Consider the following 19762-nt stretch of genomic DNA (forward strand, 5'->3'; position numbering starts at 1 on the left):
CAATACGAATAAATCCCATTTTTTTAGCTTGTGGACCCTTAGAGATCACAATTTGTAACCAATTTGAAAAACCGTTCCAATATATCAGCGTTACACCATATTGACCAGTTACAAGGATAGGATAAACCCTGGCATATTGACCTGCAGTTACAAGGATAAACCCAGGCATATTGATCAGTTACAAGGGTAAACTCTACTGGCCATACATAAGGATAATCCACATTGACCAGTTAATGTTGATTTAATTTCATGATTTATGTCCTCCAAATGCTGCAGTTTCAAATACGTCCATACTGTTTTAGTCAGAACCATATTAAAATACAGTCTTGTTTTAGTTAGACCCATATTAAAATATGTTAATACCATTAAACACCAAATGTATCTAGATATATAGATGTTGATATAGCTCAGTAGGTTGTATGTTGTCAGTGATTATTCTCAGTCTGGCATTGTAGTTATTTGATATTGTACTTCCATAACATTTCCAAATCCCGAACCTCTCCTGTTACCCAATGTTTGTTTTATTTTCAGAAATCCGGGTATCCATTATAGGAAAGACAGGGGTTGGTAAGAGCGCATTAGGGAATGCGCTGTTACAACACAATATCTTTAAATCACAACAACAGATTAACTCAGTAACATCAGAATGTGGTTCAGGACAACGACATCTTCAATTAAATGGTGTAGATACCTTACTAAAAGTTGTGGATACACCAGGCTTGTTTGACATGGGTAACAGTAACAAAACAATAGCCAAGGAAATCGTTAAATGTATTAATATTTTATCACCAGGGCCGCATTTATTTATTATGGTATTTAGAATTGACTACAGACTCTCACAAGAGGACATAAAAGTTCTTGAATATTTTAAAAATACTTTCGGTGAAATGATTGATAAATTTGCCGTTGTGGTGTTTACTGGGAAAGATCAACTGGATGATCGAAGTGAAGAGGATGCTATGCGTGAACATCATGCTCAGTTATCAACATATAGTGATGTTTTTAAAAACCGTCGATTCGCAACGATCAATAACAAAGATAAAACAGAAGGCAAGAAGAAGGATGTTGATAGAATCTTACAATTACTTCAAACAACTATAGAGAATAATGGTGGGGACTTTTATAAAAACGAAATGTACGAAGAGGCGAAGAAATTATTTGAAACGAGAATCCAAGACCAAGAAGAAGACAACGAAAAGGCATTGGCTGAGTTAGATAAACTTAAGAAAGAACGAATTGAAATGGCACAGCAACTTGGACATTTCAAACAACAAGAAGAGGAACACAAACGACGGGAAAAAGATGTCAGCAATCGGGAGCTAGAACTGAAACGAAGAGAAGATTTGATACAGAGGTTGAGTTTACCAAGTGGACAGTCTTACACAGAACAAGCCAGCACATCAGCATATCAACACGGTACGTTATTTACCATCATCATGGATGATATTAACCTGATATTATATATCATTATCCTCTGAATGATATTACATGATATTAAAGTAGCCTAGCCTTTAACTTAATATCATCCACAGTCTTCAACATTGTAAACACGACTTGTCGGTCAATTTAAATCTACATTGATAGTGTGATTTTACCGTGAAACGATGGGCTTCTGATATCCAATATTTAATCGCGCGCCAGAATGCTTTTGAGCGCCATTGGTAATGAAGTGATTGGATGAACGAGGTTAAACATATCCCACAAGGGAAGACTACCGACGTAGACTGGAATAACCAGACGCCAAAGACTGCCATTCAATTTGTGCTCTCCCGCGGAGATAACTGATTAGATATTACAATAAAACCAGAAACGATTGAATGTAAATCAGTTTATATACACTCATATTACATTATTATAATGGTTGCATCTCTATAGTAATATCTGTTTAACACTTATACGTATTGTTTTCTACTCGGTACCTTGACCTCAACTTGTTTATCACATTCATCTGATTTCATTATGTTATATAGTTGTCATCACAGGGGAATAAGTTGCATAAAATTATAATAAAGTTTTTGTTTCTGGACCCAGAGTTACTCTTAAGGTTTATGGTTAAGTGCAGTACGTCATTTCCTGGAGTTACTCCCATATTTAGGTTTATAAAATGGTGGCCAATCATAATTAAAGATTTGGTTTGATGCTTTCCGGAAATGCATTATATTATATGGCATTGAAACATCAGTGATATTTTTTTGCATGAAGTCCATTTTCAAATAGTAGTCATTACACCTGAATTTTAATGACACAAAATATTTGTTATAGACACGGGTATAATATCTTGGTGTTTATTGTTTCAGTTGAATACCAAGAGAGCCCACCTGATGCGAAGAGGAGAAAAGTTATAGCTAGAAGAGAGAAAGGGAAGATGTCACCTGAAGATGATTGGAGAATAATATCAAACTACATGTATTTAACCGAGAATCTGAATCCTCTACACCAATTATTAGACAGCTTAATTCAAATGTATGTTCTAAATGAAGATGACCTGGAAAAAATCAGGAGAGCGGAATCTAGCGCCGGTACAAAGGCAATGATTCGTCAATTTCTAGATATTCTTCGAACTTGTGGTAGACATGCATATCCTAAATTTATCATTTGTTTAATTAAATCAGGATATGGAGAAGTGGCTGAACAATTAACATCGGGTAAGTAGAATAGCACAATTTATGTTTGATACAATTATTTTAGTTTGTCAGTGATATTCTAAGATATATTATTGTGGTATTTATAATAATTTCAGATGTTGATATGGATGGAATAGTTAAAAGGGAAGAGAAACAATTACGGACAGAGAAAAAATATTTACAGTTACAGAAAAAACTTCAACAAATAAAACAGGAGAGTGAACAGGCGATTCACATATCTGCCAAAGAGAACCGGAGGATAAAAACGACGTTGAACTCATGGAGGATAGCTTTAAAAACAAAAACCAATATCTTGGTTCGATTCAAGTCCGAGATGAGAACGAAAACGAAGCTACTGGACCAACTAAAAGAGGAAAGGGACACACGAAATGAGGATCTACAAATGACGAAAGTGAGAAACAGTATTTTGTACGATGAGCTGGACCGCATTTATGAACAAAATGTTATAATAGAAGGAATTAAAGAGGAATTTGTAGATGATGATAATGGACAAGGTAAACCCGGATAAACTTTTATTTGGTAATTAACAACCAGTAGTGTTTCTTGGCCAATCAGTCTGTATATTTAGTATTTTTGTTGTAAAACAGATGTTACGTTCAGAGCAGAGTATGTTTTGGCCAATTGGGGTATGCAGTAACTTCTCTCTTTTATGGTATAATATCCTGTTTTAATTTTATCTTGCCCACTCTTGTTTTCTTGGTTTCTTGCTGCTTGTCAAAAAGTTAGTTGAATTGAACAATGTATTAACGAGAGAACCGTTTACACTATCTGATATTTATACCATTCCTTATCTCTACAATTCTTTATCCAGTGACAAATGGCGTACCTGATCTTATTGAAGTACGATTGGTTTGGTGCGTTTTGATATGTATACTATTCCTTATTTCTACAATTCTTTACCCAAGCGACAAATGGCTATCTGATCTTATAGCAGTAAGATGTGTTTAGTGCGTTTTGATTTTGAAGATTTAAATTTGACATTGTTCACATTATTATTACGTGTTTATACCCATTTAGTTTATATATGTCTTTATTTATTCTTTAATATCGAAATATTTCAGATGTAGAAATAAATAAATCCGATTATTCGTCAGTTGATATTCAAGCAAGGGATGGGAAACTGCTGGTAAAACAAGAACCTCTAGATGTACATCAGGCTGAAGATGTAAATGAGACTGATGATATAGATCGTAGTCTTCCAACAGATGATACACCTGTTGACGGCATTACAAAAGGTTGTCAACTTAATATAAAATATGATATATTCCTACCTAGGCAGTCCATTTATTGTTGTCGTTTTGGCTTTACTAATGGATTTTGTACCTGATTCCCGTCCCGTTAAGTAGTAGACTTTATATGATCACATTTTGTTTATAATAACCATTAATTAAAACATTGATAATAATAAACACTAATTATTATTACATCCACAATTGTTCTAAATATGGCACAGCTTTGTTGACATGAACAAATATATAGTAATTAATCAGTTTGCCTGATGTAAACACGAGTTTGTCTTCTAACTTTACGTCCAACAACTTGTCTGGTAGACCATAATGTGTGGGGTTGGTTTTTATAGCTCTACTAAACAAAAACAGATAATATGTTTAAAATACGATTCATGGTGCATTAACCTTAATATGTATGCGTTTTAATTTTATCTATTTTAGACAAAGTTGTTGAAAATACTGGCTTGTTTGTTAAACAAGAACCACAAGATGTAAATGAGACTTGTGACGTAACACAACCAACTGATTTGTGGTCTACTACAAGACCAGATATAGATCAGACTCATGAAGTATCCCAGCCAGCTGGTGATCAACAAGGTATATCAGCATATCAACACGGTACGTTTTTACTATCATCACCATCACCATGAATGCCATTAACATGATGGTATATCACCATCCTCTGTATGATATTATATGATATTAAAGTAGCATAGCCTTTAACTCAATATCATCCACAGTCTTCGACATTGCAAATACAACTTGTTCGTCAATTTAAATCAACGTTGATGGTGTGATTTTACCGCGAAACGATGGGTTTCTGATATCCAATATTTAAGACATAATGAACATTTTGAACTTGGCCCATGAATCGCGCGCCAGAATGCCTTGGAGCGTCATTGGTAATGAAGTGATTGGATGAACGAGGTTAAACATATCCCACAAGGGAAGACTACCGACGTAGACGGAATAACCAGACGCCAAAGACTGCCATTCAATTTGCGCTCGTCGCCGGGGATAACTTATTAGATATTACAATAAAAACAGAAACGACGATTGAATGTAAATCAGTTTATATACACTCAAAGTACATTATTATAAGCGTTGCATCTGTATAGGCATATATGTTAAACATCTAAGCGTTGCATCTGTATAGTAATATCTGTTAAACGCCTGGTGCGGGGATATACATATTGTTTTCTACTCGGTACCTTGACCTGAATTTGTTCATCCCATTTATCTGATTTCATTATGTTATATAGTTGTCATCACAGGGGAATAAGTTGCATAAAATTATAAGAGTTGTTGTTTCGGGACTCATAGGTACTCTTAAAGGACAATATTGGCGTTTGTCACTTCCGATTCAGGAAACCTGTATTACTCAGCTATCGTAGCAATGATCTCTGTGTTAAAATTATATTTGGAACATGTTTAACCAGCTCTATCACATATGTCATAATGACTGGCACCAATATTGTCCTTTCAGGTTTGTGGTTATGAAATGATGTTTAAGTACAGTACGTCATTTCCGGAAGTTACTCTCATGTTTATGTTTATAATTAAAGATTTTGTTTAATGCTTTCCGGAAATGCATTATATTATATGACATTGAAACATCAGCGATAATTTCTTGCACGTAGTTCATATTCGAAAAAGTAGTCATTACACCTCAACCATAATTAAGTTGTTATTTTAATGGTTGATAACAAAACTTGTTGCTATAATATTATTTGTAATCATTCAAATTGTTATTGAAGCCACAGGTATAATATCATCATGTTTATTGTTTCAGTCCAATACCAAGAGGGTCCATATTATTCTAAGAGGAGAAAGTTTACAGCTCGAAGAGAGAAAGGGAAGATGTTACCTGAAGATGAACGTAAAATAATATCTAACTATGGGTATTTAACCAAGAATCTGAATCCTCTACATCCATTATTAGACAGCTTAATTGAAATGTATGTTCTAAATGAAGATGACCTAGAACAAATTAGAAGAGCGGAATCTAAGGGTGGAAGAAAAACAATGATTCGCCAATTTCTAGATATTCTTCGAACTTGTGGTATAAATGCATATCCTAAATTGATCTGTTGTTTAAAGATATCAGGATATGGTACAGTAGCCGAACAATTAGAATCGGGTAAGCACAATTTACATAGGTAACCATTTTTACACGAACACATTTTTGACAAAACGTGAAATATTAGTTTATATTCCAAAGATATCGGTTCCGTTACTGCGTTACTATTTCATAATTTGTGAACGTAATATCACAATAATTATTCATATAATCTTGTAATTAGTTTTTGCCCATGACTTATTTGAAGCATTTAAAGGTCAATATTGGTGTCAGTCATTATTACATATTAATTATGTAACAGAACTGGTTGAACAAATTTGAAATATAATTTTAACACAGATCATTGCTACAGTAGATGTGTAAAAAACACGGGAAGGAACGGGAAGGGATGACAAAACTATATCCTTCTATATAACTGACTAAGTAACGAGCGATAACAGACAAACGGTCTAATTTCATTTCAGTAGTAATTCCGTTGAAGTTAAAAAATTGTTATATGAGAGTATATTCGACAATTCTAAAATAGAGTTGTCTGTCACTTGATAAAAGAAAACGAGAACAATCCTGTGCATTCCCTTGTTTTTATTCAGTCTGTATTTAATAAAAACATAGTAATGCACGGAATTTTCTAATTTGAAATGGGATTGAACGTCAAACATGTCTTGACAAATGTAAATGGGTATCACCATGTAGCGTGCTACGAGATATTTATGTTACTTTATAAGACCTACGGATACCTAAACGTCTTCTCTTTGCCTGCGCAAATAATTCTGTTATTGTTAATCTCTGTGCAATGTAGAGAGATATCATTTTGCCCAGACGCGATGGCTCTGCCAACTTTCATCAGAGGTTTCATCTCTGGAATCTATTTTACTACACACCTTTATCGTGAATTACAGGGACTTCAACAGTTTATGTTACTGAGAAGCCGTATATATTATTGTTCATATATATTTAGATACTTACTTTATTAATATATCTCTCGCTCTCTAAGAAAAAAAATAATGTTATTTTTCAATATATTTTTTAAATTCAGATACTGTAATACTGCACCATACAGATCAGAGATATGGAGAAATGTCTGGTTCGTCCCAAGGGAATCAGTTCATGATTAGAGAAATGGCAGATAGACGCCACTATGATGTATCACATTCAGGAGTCGGGAACAGATCAGAGATACACACTGATGAGGTTGATGTTGTGAAAGTCAAGATCAAGAAGGCACACAGCCCTGTTATTTTATCGAAGGTGAAACCTGGCTATCGAAACGTTCAAATAAAGGAGGAAACATTATCAACATGTAGACGTAATGCTAAAAATATTGCCAATTGTGTTTTGTATGAGAACCAAAAGTCCGTTTTTAACCATGAATTAGAAGACGAACATGAACAAGGTAGAATATGTATATTTATATAATTCTTAAAGTGATTTTCCAAGTAAAATAGCACAATTTACATCCAAACAATTTTATTTTTATACGCCCACAATTTCATGTTGACGTATATTGTCGTCGCCCTTGTTGGTCCGACTACATTTAGTTTGTGGACACTCTACAGGTCACAATTTTTATCTGATGTTGACAAAACCTGAAACGTACGTTTATATCCCAAAGATCTCGACTCCTTTCCATAGATTATGGAGCCCGATTGTACAAAATCATAATTTTATTCAACTTTAAAAAGCATTCACTTATATCACCTGTACACCCCAATGCCTAGCTTGCAAGTGAGCTACGAATGTCGCGAATTGTCCCGAATACAAACTTTTTCGGTTCGTAGACGGTTCCTGAATGATTCTTATTTGGTTCTTACACATGCGTATTGTTCGTAGGAGTTTTTGTAAGAATCAGATAATAATTATTTACGATCTTCAAGAACAATCTTCGATTTATCTACGAATTGGAATCGTAGCATTCATAGAGGCCGTGAAAACCGGGCGAAATGACAACATTAACATTGACTATGCCGAATGAAGGCTTCGACAGCGATCGGTGGCTTTTGATAGCATTTGGGGACCCAAGAATATGCTACTTATTCTTAACTGAATCGCTACAATTCGTAGAGAATTCTTTAATTTTGTACCTTTATCGTAACCCTGTCTTGCCATTCGATATATTTTGCACTGATTACCTGCGAATTATCTTAATTCTTTAGTACACTATTCGTAACTGCCTCGTAGCTAACCTCGTCTCTCCACGAACTTTCAAATATGTTGCCGAATTGTCACGAATTCGGGGCGATTCGTGGTATTCGTAGCTCACTTGAAAGCCAAGAATAATGATGGTTGAATATAAATTTCGTCAAAATCGGACAGAAACTGGGTGTTCAAGATCATAAGACGAAGGAGCAATTCAGCGATTTATACCAATACCATGTGATGCTACATCCTATAACTAGTGGTATCACAGCCTTATGTCCTAATACCATGTTTATATAATACCCTGTCTATATGCTACATCCTATAACTAGTGGTATCACAGCCTTATATTCTAAAACCTTGTTTATATAATACCCTGTTGATATGCTACATCCTATAACTAGTGCCAGTCCAACCTCGTGGGTTTTCTCCGGGTCCTCCGGTTTCCTCCCACTGCTAAAGACCCCTACGCGCAAGTGAATTCTTGAAATAAAATTAAACCATGTTAGTGCCGAAATGACCTAGTTTGTGTCGAGTGGACGTTAAACCCCATTTCTCTCTCTCTCTCTCTCTCCCTATACTAGTGGTATCACAGACTTATATCCTAATACCATGTTTATATAATACCATGTTTATATGCTACAACCTATAACTAGTGGAATAACGGCCTTTTAAAAATCCTAATCCCATGTTTATATATTATGTTTTAGAAGATTATGTTAACACAACTGAGCTGAACACTAACCCTAAATCACAGGCAATACTGGGCGCTGTTATTCAAACTACAGATGATTCACCACGTGATGTAACAGTAGACATGATTGATGATCAGAAAGCTGGAAAGGATGGCTCAGGTAGTCCACTGGTCATAAAGCAAGAACCACAAGATCTGGATGATCAACAAGGTATAACACAATATTCACACATCATATAAACTGTTACAATAATTGATCTAATATATGCACTAGTAAAAACTGTCACCATTTGTTCAACGGACATTATAGATACCCATGTTCAAAATATTGAGGTATTACATACGCTGAGTCTGTTATCGAATCTCATTCAGATGTCTTGAATAAATTATTGTTTTAACATCATAAGGTTGAGGACAGATGATTGATATGCTTAGCTTAGGATCGTTAAAGTCTCCTCCGATTAAGATGGATGAGGTGTGGTATAAACATACAAGTACATAAGTTCTAGATTCGAATCATGGCATGGGCAGGGCAGAACTGTCAAAAATTTTGTAGTTTAATTCTGACGTCAGTGATAAAACATGTTAGACTTCGTAGGAAATTCACTCCAGTTATTTGGATGGAACGAACGAACTCGAAGAAAGTAGGATGAAAGACAACTATTCCTCAGAGGTGATTTAACACTTAATTCTAAACTATCAATATCTGGTAAAACCAAATCGTCTTCTAAGTTCATTACAAATGAAATAAATATTACACTCACAATAACCACATTTTAAGACTTGTAGAGTTAACGTCATTAAAGTGTAATTTTCATGATGAGTACTTATTATGCCGTTGTCCCGGTCTGTCCGAAACTCCGTTTATTGACACTCTACAGGTCAACATTTCTTCAGATTTTTATGGATCTTAATTTATATATTTGTATCCCAAAGATCTGGAATGGGTTCGATTTGGGCGCGTATCTGACATTAACTTCCTGGATTATTACCTGTGTTTGTACGAACTTTAGGCTGTGAGCCCTCTATAGATCATATTTGTCTTTAGTTTTTAAGAAGCTTGAAATGTATGTTTATATGAGAGGGACGCAATGACGAGCTTAATTGCGTCATGGTTTTGAGTTTTCGCGCCCCCTTGGTTTTTTTTTTTTGCGCCCCTCGCAAATGGCAAAACATCACGCTGTTTCAATGCGGTTTTCAACATTATAATCATAATCAAAATGCTTAACCAGTATCAAACATACCGTGGGTCAGATATGCTACATATCGACTCTACCATATTCCACACAGTCCAATATTACCCAGTGGCAATGGGAGGAACCGTCCACTCCCTCACCCCCGCACACACTGAGTTCATATGTCTTTTCGATTTGGGTAGGCTTTCAAATATATGTTCAGCAACTGTAGATGTGTTATGGTAAATCGGACCGTAACTTTCTGTAGTCCAATTTTGATTAAACTTAAAATGTACGGTATGTTAAAGATCAAACGATTTTAGATGAATTCGATTATGGCCCCTGTTCTTTACACAAAATTTGTTACTAACTAGAACTGCGAAGCAGTAATGACGGGTTTCACTGGTACCACGTTACCATTGAACTTATGTCACTTTTGGTGCCATGTTACCCTTGAACTCATCGCTTCCAGTACCAATGGAACCGATAAATAGATATGCACAAACTTTGCACGCATCAAATAAAATGGAAGCAGAATCAACCAAATCCAGCAATGTCAATTCATTTTATACATGTGTTACATGTAAGTGATCCTGACAAAATTACATTACTTCCGGTGATAATGAAAAAGTTCAATTAGTTTTATGAAATCAGTAATGGCATAAGGCATCACATGGTGAAAATTTAATGTAAATCGATAATAATTGCCACTTTTATAGACCAAAAACCTTAAAAGGTGACTTGTAGAAAATCGTCTATTTCTCTGCAACCGTACAAGTTAGAAACCATATTTTGGTATCTGTATGATCGTCTGGGTTGAATCTATGCGTTGACTGGAATCAAATATCATAATTTTAAATACTTTACAAATCAGACGCATTTGAATAAAATATCTGCTTTGGAGGCTAAAAATACAGTTTTCGCCAAAATGACGTTACTTCCGGTGATAATGAAAATCTTAAATTACTTGTATGAAATCGTAAATGACATTTGGTATCACACAGTGAAAATTTTATGAAAATCGAATAATAATTGACACTTTTATGGACCAAAAACCTTGAAAAGTGACCTGTTGAAAATCGCCTATTTCTCCGCAACTGAACAAGTTAGAAACCATTTTATGATATCTATATGATCCCATGGGTTCATTCTATTAGTTGATTAGAATCAAATATCCAAATTTTAAATAAATAACAAATACGACTCACCTGAATAAATTATTTGTTTCGAAAGCTATAAATATAGTTTTTGCCCAAATTACGTCATTTCCGGTGATATTGAAAATGTTAAATTGGTTTGACCTAGTCACAATTGACATTACGCATCAAATGGTATCACTTTTATGATAATCCAATAATAATTGACTCTTTTACAGGCAAAATAGCGTAAAAAGTGACCATTTCTCGGTAACTGCTCATATTACAAACTAATTTTGAGATAGATTCTCTTCGTATGAATAGATTCTCTTCGTATGAATTAATGCTACAAGTTTATGAAAGTCAAAAAGAAATATTTTAAAATATGAAACGCCTGAATGGGTTGTAAATAGCTCAATTTTACACCGTTTTTCACCTTTAAACCGAAATAGCGCAAAAATGAAATCGAAATTAAAAAAACGGCTTCCGACTTTTTTTGCCCCTTTACATGGCACAACTTCTTTCTTTTTACTTATTTTAAAAAAATAATATTTGCTTTCGAAAAGACGTACCTAACCGCCAAAATTGTAGTTTTGGTCAAAATTACGTCATTTCCGCTGCTGACAGAAAACTTTATCGGTAATAAAAAAGTTGAGACTTTGCACCATTGAGCATATGAACTTTGTTTTATACAAATCGAGCAATAAATAATTAACCTAGAACCCATAAACTGAATTAGCCAATAGCGGCCAAGGTGAATTATCGATACAAACATTTTTCATATTTTTGCTCAAATTACATGACCCTTTAATTATAGGTAAAGCGCCATAAAAAAATATTAATAAATAAAAAAGTTTTTTGTCAAAATTTAAATTTTCAAAATTTGGCGCCTAATATCTTCGAAGATTAATCGAAAATCAAAAATCTAAACAATCGTGGCTATTTGCCGTGTCTCGGGCTTTGTCAAAATGTATCAAATGTTAAAATCCGACAATTATTGTTAATATTACGGCAACTTCAGTGATTTCGGACATTTCGCATTGTCACAGAAAGTTCGAAATAGCTTTAATCTCTAAGTCACACCCACTTTCCCATTAAAACCGAAGACATCGAGTTGATCCGACAAATAGTTTCTGAGATATGCTCAAGTGGGAAAAAAAAAATAATAATAATAAGAATAATAATCTTAACAAAAACAGTGTGAAACCCTAATAATAAGTGAAAGGGGGACTGCACCACAACCAATTACACAAAACAAATCTACGGACAAGACACAATACACAGAAATCACAAACAAACGTTTGTGGGCTTTCTAGTGTGAGGAGCTGGTCGAAAAAGTTCATCGTGATTTTCTGTTCTGGTTGTCTCTCCTCACATATATATAGTCGTCCTGATGGGACATCAAAATCGGGGCCCGGTGTCAGCATAGGCGTCACATAAAATATCACTTTGCAGTTGGAATTCGATATGGGAGTAGGCGGTAGCATCGCTGTCCGGGCAAAATCACCCCCATAGAACACTGTATGGCATAGTAGGGCATATTCCTTTCTTCATTATCCCAGTCGGGACAGAACAGTATAGGACGGAAAACCCTATTTCGTTTCATTTCCAGTGTGTTTAATTGGGAATAATACCATTTTTTATATATTATCCTGATTCGATGTAATATGGTATGTAATTTGTGATCTATGAAGGTTATTGTCGTATTAGTTTTCCGTAAAGATCATCTGGTCACATTATGGTCGAAATCTAATAAGATCATGTGACATAGTGTGATATGCATGACGTCATTATGGATTCAATGACGTCGAGAACACGCTTACGTCATCCGTGGCAACCAATAATGCGACGTATCTAAAAGTACCAATTATACAACAAGGTTAAATTTTGAAACGTTCTGTTATTTGTTTCGACCTGTTTATAAATGCCATTAATACCAACCTCTATGGTCAGTGATTCAAATCCAACATTTATGTTACTTATTACATTTTAGTCTTATACATAATGTACCTCAATTAATATATTTCAGATATTACAACTTTATTGACACCAGGTCACCACTCACCAAATCGAGATTCTTGTCTACAATCCACTTCCCAACATCAGGATACAGAGTCTGGTCAACCATCAACATCATCGAGTCTAGATTCTAGTCATATTAATCAACGTAAAGATGATACAACACCAGTTAAAACATCACCTGTTTACGATGATGATAAAGTTGTAAGACCAGTAGATAAATATACATTATTTAATGTTTGTGAACATGATACATTAGACAAATTAAAATCTATTTTATCAGATAAAACAATTGATATAAATAATACATGTGATCTAGGTAGAACCGCCATGTTTTATTGTATTAAATCGGATATCCAACCTATAGAGAAACTAGAATTATTGATATCATATGGTGCTAAACTTGATGTTAAAGACAAGGATGGTAATAGTATATTACATGTAGCGTGTGAGTATGGATGTGTAGAAACTGTTAAATTGTTGTTAAATACAGGTAGGGTAGATATAGAGAGTATGGATAATGATGATGAAACTCCAATACTTCTAGCTATGCGTTCACGTCACCAACCTGTAGAAAAACTAGAATTATTGATATCATATGGTGCTAAACTTGATGTTAAATATACGTTTGGTGATAGTTTATTACATGCAGCGTGTATGATTGGATGTGTAGAAACTGTTAAACGGTTGTTAAATACAGGTAGGGTAGATATAGAGAGTATGAACCATTTTAAAGAAACCCCAATATTTAATGCTATATTTTCATTTGAAAAACCTATAGAGAAAGTAGAATTATTGATATCATATGGTGCTAAACTTGATGTTAAAGATGGGGATAGTAATCGTTTATTACATGAAGCGTGTGAGTATGGATGTGTAGAAATTGTGGAATGGTTGCTAAATACAGGTAAGGTAGATATAGAGAGTAAGGGTAATGATGATGAAACCCCAATAATATGGGCCCTGTGTTCAACAAAACAATCAATACAAAAGGTCAAACTATTATTAGATAAGGGTGCTCAACTAGATCATTCCTCCAGTATACTTCACTATGCCTGTCAATATGGCAGTCTAGATTGTGTAAAGTATTTTATAAACACAAAAGAATTCGATATAGAAAGTAGGAATGATAAAAATCAAACACCTCTATTTGATTGTGTTTTGACAAAACGAAATAATTTTAAAAAGAAAATAGAATTATTGATGTCTATGAATGTTAATAAATTGGTTAGAGATATAAATAATTTGAGTGTATTACAATTTGCTCGTCAACATGTTAAAAAACCACGTGTACAATATCTTATTAAAAATGGTTTTACTGATTAATGAATAGCTTATAGAAAACCGTAAATTATAAAATTATTTTTCTAACCACATCTATTGCGTGGCAAAATACAGTCATTTGAATGAGACATGCAAGTAAAAGATCCCTGGAGAGTTTGAATTCGATAAAAGAGTAGGCTTTGTCGCCGCTGCCCGGGCAAAATGTCCCTCATAGGATACTGTATGACGTACGCCAGTCTTCGTTACAAGCCCAGGATGTTAAACCCCATCGTAATAATTCTATGTAAATATACATACCAATAATATCATACTTTCATAGGTAAATCTTGTTCACGATAAATTAAAAACTAGTCTCGAACATCATGACATTTAAACCACTGTTATATTTTAATATTGTATACCATATATAGACATTGACCTGTATTATAGACATTGACCTGTATATATATATTTATATCACAGTTATTATTGGATTATATCTGTATAAATATTTATCATATATGAATAAACTGAAGGTAAATAAAACAAACTATATTTATTTTATTGGTAACGTTGATCAATAGACATGTGACTGAATGTAGGACATGTTGTTAATTCTGGATCCGCCTCTGAAATACACCGATGTTAGATCGCAATTTTACCTGTATACCAGTCATAACATCAAGTATTTGCCAAACCGAGTCTATATTGTAAAATACTAAACCATTTAAAAATCTGTTTCCCAATACTCATCAGCCCCCAACTATACTAACACAATCTACACCCATCTTATTCATTGTGATAACTTATAGATACTCTAAATACGAGCCTACCTTTCAAAACAACAAACACCATCAGGACGACAATAGATACAGGTGCTCTCATGAAGAAGGGAGAGAGATAAAGAAATGGGGTTTAACGTCCACTTACACAAACTAGGTCATTTCGGGACTAACATATGGTTTAATATTTCAATAATTCGCTTGCGCGTAGGGGTCTTTAGCAGTGGGAGGAAACCGGAGGACCCGGGGAAAACCCACGAGGCTGGACAGGCGACCTTACTCCTTGTCACGTACAACCGGGGATTCGAAACCACGCAAGTTGACTCAATGATAGACTTTTTGATACAGCGCGTACACGCTAACCATTCAGCCACCCCCCCCCCCCCCATGAAGAAGGATTTACAAAATACGTGCAGTGTGCTATCCTTATATCGAATTCCAACCGCCCAGGGTTTATTTTACAGTAGGACGTTAAACCCCATTTCACTTCATTTATATAGACCATAAATTGTCGTAAAATAGTGACGTGTTTATTTTACAGTAGGACGTTAAACCTCATTTCATTTCATTGATAATGACCATAAATTGTCGTAAAATAGTGACGTGTTATGTTATAGTTTATGTTCCTGGTGTATATAAGTTGCTGTCTGATTTATGTTCCCATGTATTTATGTTAGGTTTTATTTACTAAAACGATAGTCTGTTATCTGTAGTGTTACATGCAGAAGAGTTTACACCATGCCGTGTCGTAATAAGGACATTTTGAACGGACAGAGGCGCTACGACTTATTCTAATATCAAATTCTAACTGTTAACGGTTCTTTTACGTGTAAGTCAATGTTGTTACATTGGACCCCGATTTTTCGTTCCATCAAAACGACTAAATACTGTACTTGTCAGGCCATCCGTCCTAAATGACGACTAAATACTGTCCTTGTCAGGCCCTCCGTCGTACACAGCGACTAAATACTGTACTTGTCAGGCCATCCGTCCTACATGACGACTAAATACTGTCCTTGTCAGGCCCTCCGTCGTACACAGCGACTAAATACTGTCCTTGTCAGGCCCTCCGTCCTACACGGCGACTAAATACTGTCCTTGTCAGGCCATCCGCCCTACACCACGGCGACTAGAATCTGTCCTTGTCAGGCCATCCGCCCCACACGGCGACTAGAATCTGTCCTACACCACGGCGACTAGAATCTGTCCTACACCATGGCGACTAGAATCTGTCCTTGTCAGGCCATCCGCCCCACGCGGCGACTAAACACGACTTAAATTACCGAGGACATTCCTCGGCCAACACACGGAGCGAACCGGAGAACCACAGGATTGCAACCGACCACGACAGCCTCTAATATATATAGAACTTGATGTACACCAATATAAACTATAATAACGTATACAATATTTGGTGAACAACTATATAGGCTATACCGTCTTTATTAGCGCAGTCGGAATGAAAAGTAGGACGTTAAACCCACGTGTTACACAAACCATACGAGGGACCAGGGATTTGTTAACAACGTGTCCAATCTTAAAGATACAGTGAAGTCGATCACAAAGGACTTGTCTAAAATTTCCAGTGGCGTGAATAACTCTGACGAACAAGTCGAATTCATGAACGAAGTCAATAAATTTAATTCGGATAAGCTGAAGACATGAAACAAACTGAAATCGGTAAGAAAAATCTATTTCTATAAAATGTTGAAATGTAAAGAAAGGGCCGAACTATACCACGTTTTCTTAAATATGGTCAACCCATTTGTGCCCCGGAAACTTCGTGAAAATCCAAAACCAAAAAGTTACGAGACGGAAAGTTAAAGAAATGAACCGAGTACACAGAGAATGAAATAGATTGTTTGTTTGAAAACTCTGCAAAGGAATCGGAGACCCTTTTAAAAGCAGACACTGATATTTCTAGTCGTATCGTAACCCATCCAAACGAAGAGGTCAAAACGTCACTCAAATTAGTTTGGTCCAAGGAGATTAAAATGGAGGAGGACAAATCCAATAGAATCTGGAATAAAAATAAAATCTTCCATTCGAGTTTACCAACTAAAGAACACGTCGTGTGCTACAAACAGATTATCTTATTTAATTTGTATTATTTTAAAACCCTTTGTCCCTAGAGTTAAATCATATATAAAGGATGTCATTGACTTCCTTAATAAACTGTCTCAGGAAATAAACGACGAGGAAATATTTGTAACATTGGATGTCTGTAGTCTCTTTAGCAATATCAAACATAATTTGTGTCTGGAGGCAGTCAATTATTGGATAGATAGATTACCCCAATTTCGAAATCTCCGTTTTTCAAAAACGTTCATTCTAAAAGCTATCGATATTATTCTCCGGGACAATACTTTTGAATCAGGAAAAGGAAATTTTATACAAGTTAAAGGCTGTGATATGGGCTCAGTTTGTTCACCACTGAAGAACAATTATATACAATAACTGAAAACATATTTTGTATTAACTATAGAAACTACATCGAAGAGAGATTAATATCTTCCTCATTTGAAAAACTAATCTTGGCCAAATAGCAGATTGGCACAAACTTTTAAATGACCTAGATATTAAAATATGAAATTCACTATTGAAACTAGTTATAAGGAAATTACATTTCTAGATGTTCTCATAAAAAGATTTAATAATCGAATCGTTACAGATATTTACTCTAAAGCGACAGATACTAACCATTATTTCTCTTACACAACATGTCATCCTCGCCATTTTAAAATTATAAAACCCTTTTCTCTTTTTGCCAGAAAACTATTCACTATAATTTTAGACAAAGATATCATAGTTCGGAGACTTGAAGAATTGAGATCCAATTTATTGAAAAAAAAGATTATCTACTTTGGGTTATTAACATAGGGGTCTAACTACTGAAGCATTAAGAACGCCAACAGAAAAGAATATCTCTACTTGTATTACCTTTATTTCGACATATAATCCTCGACATTATAATATTTTTCAATATATTTAGGACACTAAAGATGTTCTACTGTCTAATGATAATCATAATCGTCAATTTCATGGCATAGAATTAATAGTAAACGTCAGCCTCTAAGCCATAAACAATTACTCACTAGAGGTAAATTTCATGTTTCTAACCACTTTGTAAATGTTGTCACCATATCATTATTAATACTAAATTCACTTTTTCTAATATTAATTATACGCTTAGAATCAAAATAATATGAATTGTAGTACTACAAATATAATTTAATTTCTTGTGTGTAACCAATGCAATAAATGTTACACAGGGGAATGCGGTATTGAACTACGCGCACGCTTTAGAATACATAGGCAACAAATTGGCGCAATTTGTGATAGTTTTATGCTTATGGGAGATCAAATAACTAATATTTGTAAATTGTGCTATTTTAATATCAGAAATATAGGTAAAAAATGTAAATTTGTAACTGTAGAGCCACTAATTAAGTCACTTGTTAATTCTCTGGTCACTTCTGGATTAGATAACTTTAATTCACTTTTAGTTGATTTACCTTTAAAGGTTATAGATAAATTACAAAAAGTTCAGAATACGGCAGCTAGACTTAAACTACGAAATGTGACCACACGCTGCAAAATCCTGGGGAACATTCTTGACCAACACCAAGATCAGTGTACATAATCATAATAATGAGAGGAATATGGCCGATAATCCGACACCACAACAATCGGACATCACGACACCACGACAACCCGACATCAAGACATCGCAACATTTTATCCCAACAATACGACATTTTACGCGCCATTGTGACATTTTTAATGCCGTGGTGTCGGGGGGGGGGGTGTCGTATTGTCGGGTTAAAATGTTGTGATGTCGGGTTGTTGTAGTGTCGGGTTAAGATGTCGGGTTGTCGAATTGTCGCCTTATGTTTAAAGTATGGCGTGCCACAGGGTTTCGTGTTCGGTCCTTTATTATTTACCAAATACACAACATCTTTAGGAAATTCATTCGTAAACACCGCCTTAACTACCATCTGTACGCCGACGACACTCGAATTTCTATAGCTTTTGAGCCTTCTTCTGAACCATCTGAGATATGCAAACTTGAGGCCTGTTTATCAGATATTCGTAAATGGATGGCCTCAAATTTATAAAAACTCAACCTTGACAAAACAGAAATATTGAAAGACGGCAGCAGACAGCAACTACTAAAATCTAAAACAGGAAACTATCAAATTGGTAATATCTCTATTACACCAACAGATTCTGTAAAAAAAAATGTTGGTGTTTATTTTGACTCTGGACATGAATAGACAAATTTTGCCCATGTGTAAAAGTATTAATTTTCAGATTAATAATATTGGAAAAATAAGATCTTTCATTAATAGTGACACGACTAATCTCACACATACACAATCCTGATAAATTAGAATAATACCTTTATGCAAGAGGTACAAATATATTTTCTTCCCAATCATTATGGAACTTTAAATGCTATCAATTAAAATGGACGGTATTAATTCAATTTTCAAAAATTACATCTGAATTTTAAATTACACTTATAAATCTAATAATACACACTGAACGACAAGCAACATTTTCTTTTGTCAAAGTCAGTTGAATTAATAACTGTGGTCTG

The 19762-nt window shown here is 34.7% G+C and overlaps 1 protein-coding gene across 4 annotated transcripts in view; it reads left to right on the top strand.

Moving 5' to 3' along the window:
* The window catches only part of LOC126816929 (uncharacterized), a 29109-nt gene extending 14182 nt beyond the window's left edge, over positions 1-14927 (top strand). For 2 of the 4 annotated variants that reach the window (XM_050543728.2, XM_050543742.2), the window contains exons 5-13: positions 532-1416; positions 2298-2645; positions 2741-3139; positions 3707-3880; positions 4316-4492; positions 5667-6014; positions 6991-7347; positions 8801-8995; positions 13125-14927. In XM_050543728.2, the coding sequence (XP_050399685.1) occupies positions 532-1416; positions 2298-2645; positions 2741-3139; positions 3707-3880; positions 4316-4492; positions 5667-6014; positions 6991-7347; positions 8801-8995; positions 13125-14440 (4199 nt within the window). In that variant the 3' untranslated portion in view covers positions 14441-14927. The remainder of the gene's footprint in view (positions 1-531; positions 1417-2297; positions 2646-2740; positions 3140-3706; positions 3881-4315; positions 4493-5666; positions 6015-6990; positions 7348-8800; positions 8996-13124) is intronic. The other 2 variants (XM_050543759.2, XM_050543768.2) reach the window with 2 other exon arrangements.
* The last annotated feature ends 4835 nt before the right edge of the window (positions 14928-19762 follow it).

The sequence above is a fragment of the Patella vulgata genome, chromosome 1, assembly GCF_932274485.2.
Source record: "Patella vulgata chromosome 1, xgPatVulg1.2, whole genome shotgun sequence".
NCBI lineage: Eukaryota > Metazoa > Mollusca > Gastropoda > Patellidae > Patella > Patella vulgata.